Consider the following 9,065-nt stretch of genomic DNA (forward strand, 5'->3'; position numbering starts at 1 on the left):
TCGGTGAGCGAGCAGCGCCGATACCGCTCGGAAAGAGGTATAGGAGTTATCGAGAAGCGCAGCCCCTCATGCGCCGATGTTCCCCCACCAAACGCTAGGCATCTGTTGGAATCCAACACAAAAAAAAAACATGCCTGCACCTGGAAATCCACCTGCTACATAAATACAAAATTTTTATGACTCTAGGTTTTTTCTTATTATAAGCAAGTTCTCGTAAACTAATAATAAAAATAATTATTATTACAATTAACGGTTACTTACATGTTAAAGTTCTCAAATGCAACTTTTATAAAACCAAATACCTCTTGCTAATAAACTGATGTAATAGGCGAACGGTTAAATTTTTGTCTCAACCGCTATAAGTTTCGTGTTCGATTCTGCTGAGAAAATTTTTTTTTTTTTTTTTTTTTACATAGGCTTTATTTCTTAATTTACGATTTTTTATTATTTAATAATTTTTATTATAATTATTGTAACAGGTAATGGTTAAGTAGAGGTTGAAGGTTGAAGTTCTCAAACACAACTTATTTTATATAATCTAGTACCCTACGCTGACAAATTGATACAATTATCTTAATCATTACCCTTACTTAATCATTAACTGTTACAATAATTATAATAAAAATTATTAAATAATAAAAAATCGTAAATTAAGAAATAAAGCCTATTTAAAAAAAAAAATTTTTTTCTCAGTAGAATCGAACACGAGACTTATAGCGATCGAGACAAAAATTTAACCGTTCGTCTATTTTATCAATTTTTTAGCAAGAGGTATTAGGTTTTATAAAAGTTGCATTTGAGAACTTTAACATGTAAGTAACCGTTAATTGTAATAATAATTATTTTTATTATTAGTTTACGAGAACTTGCTTATAATAAGAAAAAACCTAGAGCCATAAAAATTTTGTACTTATGTAGCACGTGGATTTCCAGGTGCTGGCATGTTTTTTTTTTTGTGTTGGATTAAAAAAATTATATTTGAGTGCCCAGAGAGTTAAATTAAATTTTAAATAATAATATAAGTAAATAAGCCAAAATAATAATTTTTTTTCTTTTCATTTGTGACAGGGAATTTGAATTCCCGCGCGGGGCTAGTGTCACTGTTATCTTGTCGCGGTGAGTAGGGACTACTCCGTACCTTCTGAGCGTGAGTAACTAGTTGTAAGACTCGTCACCGGGTCGTACGGATCGCTAAGTCCTCACCGCTGTTCCCCAGAAAATCTAAGCGGGAACGAGATAAGGGGAAAATTCGAGAACCTGAGAGAGAGGTTATAAAAGAGCCGGCGAAGACCAAAAACAGCACCTTTTTGGCGGACGAGACTTGTGGTAGTACAGTGCCCAGTGATTTACCATCAAAATAACGTAAGTAGAAATTTGCTCGAGGCTTCACGAAAGGGGAACGAAGCGAGCTGTTATATTCTAATTCATTGTTAAAAATTTCATCCAGTCAGGCCTTTAGGCTGACGAATTTATAATTGATCCATTATTTATTTATCGGCTTTTACAGATATAATTTGTACGAGAGATAATTGAGATCGAGGAGACAAGGAAAGAATTGACGGACTCGAGAAGCTGAGGAAAGTTGCTATTCGCAAAATTTTACTTGCTCGGGATAACTCCATCGTCGACAGAATTAATTGAAACTTCAGGTAAATTGGTTATTCAGGCCATTCTAATCGTCATTAGGCCGAATTATCCAATCTAAGTTTTATTGAGAATAAATATAATCGTCTCGGGTAGTCTTTACGTATTAGCAAATTCCAATCGAGTTAAGTTCGTCAAGGTCATTTAGAAATTAAGAAAATAGAATTAGCCTTTTTCCTGGGAAGATTAAAAAATAATCCGCTAGAGGCAGCACGGGTGGGGGGTACATATGTTTTGAATTCTCTATTTACAACAACGTTAAATGTACATATTATTATTATCGGAATAAATAAATATTTGTTACAAAAAAATTTTATTTTAAAATTGCCATGCCTACAAAACATTGTGCATTCGCTAATTGTACGTCTGATAGTCGGTACAAGCAGGATGGTGTAAAATTTATACCTTTTATAAAACCACAAGTCGACAGAAAAAAGTGTTTGGAGTGGATGCACTTATCACGAAGAGCAGATTTAACAATTGATGGAATAAAAAAACACACTTACGTTTGTACAAAACATTTTATTAATTCAAATGGACCAACAATAGAAAATCCTAATCCTTTACCAGCGACAGTTTCAAAGGTTAGTAATTATATATTTAAAGAGGTTATATATTATATCAGTTTGCATATTATGATGATTGAAGGTAATTAATAAACTAAAGTTGCTTTTTTATTGGGCATGAAACATAAAATTTTGTTTTTAATTATTTTATGATTTTTTTAGATTCCTAAAGACCGAAAAAGACAGCAAAGATGTAATGAAGAAGACTCAAGAACTGAAGATTGCAAGCATCGAAAACTTATCTGTTCTACTCATGCTGCTACTGATGAATTACTAGCTGGAGAAATTAGTAATAAACATACTAATAGTAATGACAGACTGCAATTAAATTATAATTTCACGTCTGAGCTCGAAAATAATTATAACTTTACGGCTCCAAATAATACTGAGCTTGACGTTGCACCACATTTGCAAATAGTTTCAACGTGTGATGCTGAAAGTCAAACAGAAGAAGATACAGACGTAAAAAAATTAAAAACGGTTATTGAATGTCTGGAAAAGAAATTGGAGAGTACTGCCTTTGATGTCGATTCATGTCGTAATAATGTCAAGAAATTTAAATATTACACAGGTTTAAAACCAGAAGATTTTGATACTTTGTGGGAATTTTTGGGACCTCCTGCTACTGAATCACTGAGAAAGTGGCTTACTACTGAATCTAAAACGGATCGCGAATCACAACGGACACAAAATAAAGTTTCATTAAAAAATCAGCTTTTCTTAACGTTAGTTCGACTTCATTCTGGGTTATTACTTGCTGACATGAGCTATCGATTTAACGTTAGCATTGGATATCTCTCCAAAATTTTTACAACGTGGATACAATTTATGTATCAAGAGTTTAAAAAACTAGATATTTTTCCTTCTGCTGAGACAATCAAGAAAAATTATCTCCCTAAAGTATTTAGGAAATTCAAAAATATTCGTGTTATCATAGATTGTTTTGAGTGGAACATGCAAAAGTCTAAAAATTTCAATCAACAAGGGAACACTTACTCAAGCTACAAATCTCACAACACAGTGAAGTTTTTGGTAGGAATTATTCCAACTGGAGGATGTTGCTTTCTATCGGATGGTTTCGAAGGTCGTATTAGTGATAAGGAAATAACAATAAAAAGTGGATTTTTTAATAATATAAAACAAGGAGATTTAATAATGGCAGATCGGGGTTTTAATATCGAAGAACTGTGTAATAAATATAAATGCTCATTAGTTATTCCACCCTTTTTAAAAAAACGTAAATGTTTCAGTAAAGAAGAGATACAAACAGCTAGAGAAATAGCTGCTGCTCGAATCCATGTCGAAAGATTCATTGGACGTATGAAGGAGTTTCGTATTATGCAACGAGTAATTTCCAAAAATATGCTTCCTATTATTTCTCAAATAACTTTTGTAATTGCTATGCTTGTTAATTTTCAAGAACCTTTAGTAATGTAAATAATTCAATAAAAATATAAATTTAAAAACAATTTTTATTTTTTCCTGAAATGTTTTGTCTAAATTAAAATAATATTTGTAGTATTTAAAATGGTTCATAACAACTATACGTTGTTCATAACAGCTATACATTGAAACATAAAATTTGAAACACTTAAAACCATTAAGTTACATGCATAAAATTACTAACACAACGAATAAACATGAAAATGCTAAGCTTTTTAAGTAATGGTAAGATTTGTTAGTAAGAAGTATAAATAAATAAGAATAGTAAAAGTAATAACAATAATAATAGTTGAGATATGAATGTTTTTATAAGTCTTCAAAAAGGATGAGTGATAAATTTCTAGGCAGTCGCATTTCAAAAAATTCACGAGCTAATATTTTATGCACTTTCACTAATTTTCCTGTTAAAGCTTGAATGAAGGTTTCATCTCGATTTATTCTCTCTGTAGCAAAAATATGAAGCCCAGACCAAATAATAAAATCACAGTACTCTAACTCTAATATTGCGAGCGTCAGTTGAATTTGAAAATAATAATTGTGGTTCCTCTTTAAATGAATCTGATTATTTTTAACAGTGTAACATAAATTTTTAGAATTCTTGACTTTATCTAGATCAAAAGGTGAGCAGTCTTTTAATACTAGAGGACATTTAACTTCAATGCATGAAATCATTTTTGATTTTCAAATATCAAACCGTCAGGACTACATCCTAAACCTGGAAATAATTTATTTACGAAAAGACCACATTTTTTAACAATTAAATTATTATTAATTTCAAAATCAAGAATAGCATTAGCTTCATTCTCACGGCCATACACAATTTGAGGTAAATGACTTATGTCATTTTTACACCACAATTTTATATTAAGTAAATTGGTCAAATTGGTACTAGTGAAATAATTTTTACATTCTGATGCTGTTATTCTGAGCTGTCGTTCAGTTAACCACGCAGAACTATTTTGATCAACTTCGATTTCGATAGCTCCAGGTTCGACTGGAGTTAAATTTATTATTAACTGCTCAACTTTAAGCCCTAAAATTAACTGTTCGTCTGGACTTAAATCATAGTCATCATATTTTATGCTCAGTAATGTATTCCACATACAATTAATAGCCTTTTTACTCTGTACAATTTGAAGAAATCTTGATGTGAACTGATTTTTATCATAGTTATCATTCAAATACTTACTTTTTTTGGAACAAAATTTATTATTGATTTCTTTACGTGTTTGCGTTTGGTCGGATAGCTAACAGTTAAAATATTGTCAGGATTATTGCCTAGTTTTCTACCTTTGTTCCATTCTTTCAACTTAGATGTGCTTGTGAGTGCATCATAACCGTACCGTACCGTATAATCTTCGAGTTTATAAAGTAAGGCAATTATATGAGAGCAGTTTTTGAAGAAGATGCTGGACACTGACACTGAGCATCTATTATTTGACTACTGTTTTTATCAAAAGCTATACTTATTTTGTACTTCACTGTAACACGAAAAGAAGATTGTACATCTGCTCTTAAGTAATACACTAAATTATTCGCATTGTCTTCCATATTTAACACGAAGTCACTCAAGCAATATTGTCTTCCTCGTTGAAGTGCTTTCGAATTTCCACAATTCGGAAGCTGTTCATCATCATCAGATAAAGTAGCATTCATATCTGAACTATCAATTGGACCAGTAGTAATATAGTTATACATTAAAGCATAGCAAAAAGAACGGGGAATAGCTAGGGATGGAAAATTTGTCCAATTTGTAGTAGGGAAAAATGCAGGATGTTGAACTTGGTAGAGTTGGGTTGAGTAATTTCATGCGTTGCTGTTTATCCGCTAAACATTTACCACCATCAATTCCAATAAAAATTTTTTTATCATTACCATTAGCAATGCATTCTTCAATTCTTAAGTATATAAAAAAAAAAAAAAAAAAAAACAAAACAACACAGTTTATTTAAAATTTTCAACAATACAATGACATATATAAGAAAATTTGTAAACCTACTAACCTCTCAACAAGAACATTTTTATTACCTGACACGGTTAAGCCACGACATGCAAGCCATCGTTTCAAGTCCCTGACAAGATGATCTTGCACTTTTGCAAATCTTAATTTTGCTCCAGGTACATCATCTTCCGTTAATTCCATTATAATTGACGTACGTTTAACGTTGTTGTAAATAGAGAATTCAAAACATATGTACCCCCCCACCCGTGTTGCCTCTAGCGGATTATTTTTTAATCTTCCCAGGAAAAAGGCTAATTAAGAATAATTATCAAATAACTGTCATCAAGAAATTAATTAAAATAAATTCGGTCTTTTGGTTATAAATATTCAAAATTAGTTGACAATTAGTTTAGAAAACTTGGTAAATTCGAAAAGTACGTAGTTTAGAATAGAGGTCATTTACAGTTATGTGTTAAGTTCTTGGAAATTGTGGAAGTATAAATTAAGGCCGTTTGGCTAAATTTAATGAAACAATTTTAATTATTTCGTTTGATGAAATTTTGGAATTAGTAAATTATTAAAGGAAAATTGTCAAAAGATATTTAGTGAAATTTAATTGAAAAACTTTGATAGAATTTTGGAAGTAAGAAATTAATAATTTAGAAAACCGACAAGTGTTAAATTTTGTGAGAAAAAAAAATTTTGTATTGAGAATTGTTAGAAAAATTTAATTGTTAATTGGAATTAAAATTGAGAGAATTAGCACCTCGAGTAAAAGTTAGAAAATTTGAGTTAGCGTCCGGTGGACGATTTTGTATGGAATTAGGGAGTTATTTAGAAACGTTGTATAGACGCCCGAGTCGGGGGTACAACGGATTAAGTTAGGAAACCGCTGCGTAGACACTCGAGTCGGGGGCGCAGTCGGGAATAGGTTTTAATCGGTATTCCGTCAGGTTGACGAGGTAAATAATGTTAATTGGTATTCCGTCAGGTTGACGAGGTAATTAGTTGTGTTATGTCCAAGGGCGTTTAAGTGGTAGCGTAAACGGTGGAGGTTTGGACTAACGGCTTAAAGAATACGCAACGGAGTTTTTAATTCCGTTGTTTTAATTATTTATGTGGGACGTTTCGACGGACGAATTTACCACGCCTTCGTTTGAGACTGATTACGGATTTTTATTAAGAAAAGATGTACTTACTCTTTGCAGGATTTTTAATTATTACCGGATCCGTGATTCCGGGGCTGCTGTTAGCGCCTTTTCCTGGGTTGGGCCCTTTGATCGGTCCTTGCGGCGGATAGAGTAGGATGGATTGGGCTGCTTATTTTTACGAAATGAATTGATTCGAACAAATTTCACTTCTCTTGACATTTATTTTTATAGACACTAAAACGCTTACACTTTAACAAATATGAATTTTAACGTAATTTAATCAAATGAATTTTATTAATTTGATTGAGCTAACGTCCTCCAGTCCCCGTAGGGTAAAGTGCGCAAAACTAGCTTTGAAGAAATTTTGAATAACTTAATGACCGGATTCTCGCCTAAGTGCAGAGCAAATTAGAACTTGGAGATTCCGGTTCTTTAGGATTTATTTACTGGCCGAATTCTCGCCTAAGTGCAGGGCAAATTAGAACTGTAAGAATGCGACTCTCTAAGATACTTAAAATTAGTACGTGGCCTGCCGGTTAAACCGCGTCCAAACTTCCTTTAAGTGCAGTGCAAATTAAAGCAAAGGACTCTACAAGGCACGGGCCCGTCAATTAAACGCGGAAGTCGAATTAATTAACGAAAGACCGGGAGCTGTCTCCGTTTCTCGTTTTTAAATGCTCGCGGTGCTGAGTTTGCAGGAGTCCCCGCTATTCAACCAGCAGTCACGTAGCTTCTATTTTATTGTGGCTTTCGCGTATGGAGAAGTCTTCCATCTGCGCGGCTGATTTAAATTTAAAAAGAAAAAATTTACGGGTGGACATAACATTCCCCCGGAAAAGCGAAAAGCTAGTATAGTTTTTCGGTTTTCCTATGGCCACCTTCCCCATAAGCGAGAGCCACTTACAAATTTTATTTAATGTATTTTAACCTATTAAAAGAGTAGTGAGTTAAGTCATCTGGCGCGAATATTTAAATTTTAATTTATTATTTTAATCTCGCGCTGCATAATATGCTGACGGGTGGCTAATCCTTCTCGCCTCTCGATTTCGCGAAGCCGTGTCGAGTGTCAGTATCGTCTCGGCAGTGAGTAGCGTGAGTTCTGATTTTCGCGATGTATTTTGCTGGAAGGAATTTTGAGGGGTATGGTACGTGGTACCAAATGGCCGTAATGGTTCACGGGGAGAAGGTAAGTTAAATTTTGATGCATTCAGTGGGAGAAGGAATAGAAAAAGTGAAGGAAAGGAGAAGAATAAATAGAAAAGGTACCCTTCTCATTAGAAAATATATTTTTTTTTTTTTTTTTTTTTTTTTTTCTAGGACATAAGAGCGGGCATTGAAATCTTGAAGGCTTTGGCACGTCCGGTGAATTCAAGCCGGGCGTTGCTTTTGGCTTCTCGGTTCATGGACGTGTTTGGTCCACTCCCTCCGGAGATCGTGGAAGCGGCGACCTTTTTCTGCCTGCAAGGCGCCGAAGGTTTAGCGGGATCTTCGGATCTTGAGGAGATGGTGTGCCCCAACAGCGAGGACATCGGGCGTTTGAGGATCGCCTTAATTGAGGCGATCTTCAATGGTTTGGTCACCATGACGTGATGGTAAGTCATTGTAAAATACTTCACAAGTTTTTCTTTGGTATGCCTACTTAAGCAGCATTCTGATTGTTGGAGATTATTTTATCTTTTGTTTGCTTCTTTGTTGCAGGCTAGGCGTATTGAGTGTCATCGGTCGCGCGAGAAGAGCTGATGTCAGGTCCCCTCTGCATTCCGGGGGCCGAGCCAATAGTAGCCAAATAGTAAAATAAAGAAAAAAATATATGTAGATAAAGAGAAGGAAAGTATATTTGTAAAAAAAAATTTTTTTTTTTTTTTTTTTTTTATAAATAAATTTATTTTTAAAAATAAAAGGTATTCTTTTTCTCTTTATTTTGTCTCTCTCCTTTTTCTCTATACCCTTTTCCCATCTCTTAATAATAATGATAATGATAATCGTAGTAGTTATGACGAAAGGCAAGAAGGTAAGTAGAATTTGGATTTATACGAAAGAAAGTAAGAATAAAGTGAAACAGGAATTAAGTGAAATAAACAGAAAAAGAGAAAGAAAGAAAACAAAAGTGAAATCCAAAAATAAAAGGAATAATTTCGATTAATAAGGATAAGAGAAGAAAAATTTTTTTTTGAATTAATTCTGGAAAGGTGGTACGAGAGGAGGGTAGATATCGGTACATGTATATAATTATATTCGTATATGTATGTACGTGTGAGTTGTGTGTGGAGCATGCATTGAAGGCGGCACGGTTGTGGTGTAGTAGGCGTGGCTTACCGA

At 33.5% G+C, this 9,065-nt stretch overlaps 1 protein-coding gene across 1 annotated transcript; it reads left to right on the forward strand.

The window, feature by feature from the left end:
• The first annotated feature begins 1,973 nt into the window (after positions 1–1,973).
• Positions 1,974–3,647, forward strand: LOC141533465 (uncharacterized). Its single transcript, XM_074252360.1, has 2 exons — positions 1,974–2,228; positions 2,373–3,647. The coding sequence occupies exons 1-2, from the start codon at positions 1,974–1,976 to the stop codon at positions 3,645–3,647; spliced, it is 1,530 nt and encodes a 509-aa protein (XP_074108461.1).
• Positions 3,648–9,065: the final 5,418 nt, after the last annotated feature.

This window comes from Cotesia typhae, unplaced genomic scaffold (genome assembly GCF_013202065.1).
Source record: "Cotesia typhae breed Kobodo isofemale line unplaced genomic scaffold, CoteBio_Ctyphae contig_9, whole genome shotgun sequence".
NCBI classification, from domain to species: Eukaryota; Metazoa; Arthropoda; class Insecta; order Hymenoptera; family Braconidae; genus Cotesia; species Cotesia typhae.

Excerpts from the sequence above, each read along its gene's own strand:
- LOC141533465 (XM_074252360.1), top strand. The coding sequence starts at position 1,974 with ATGCCTACAAAACATTGTGCATTCGCTAATTGTACGTCTGATAGTCGG. Across the intron at positions 2,229-2,372 it reads TACCAGCGACAGTTTCAAAG|ATTCCTAAAGACCGAAAAAG; the intron begins GTTAGTAATTAT and ends TGATTTTTTTAG.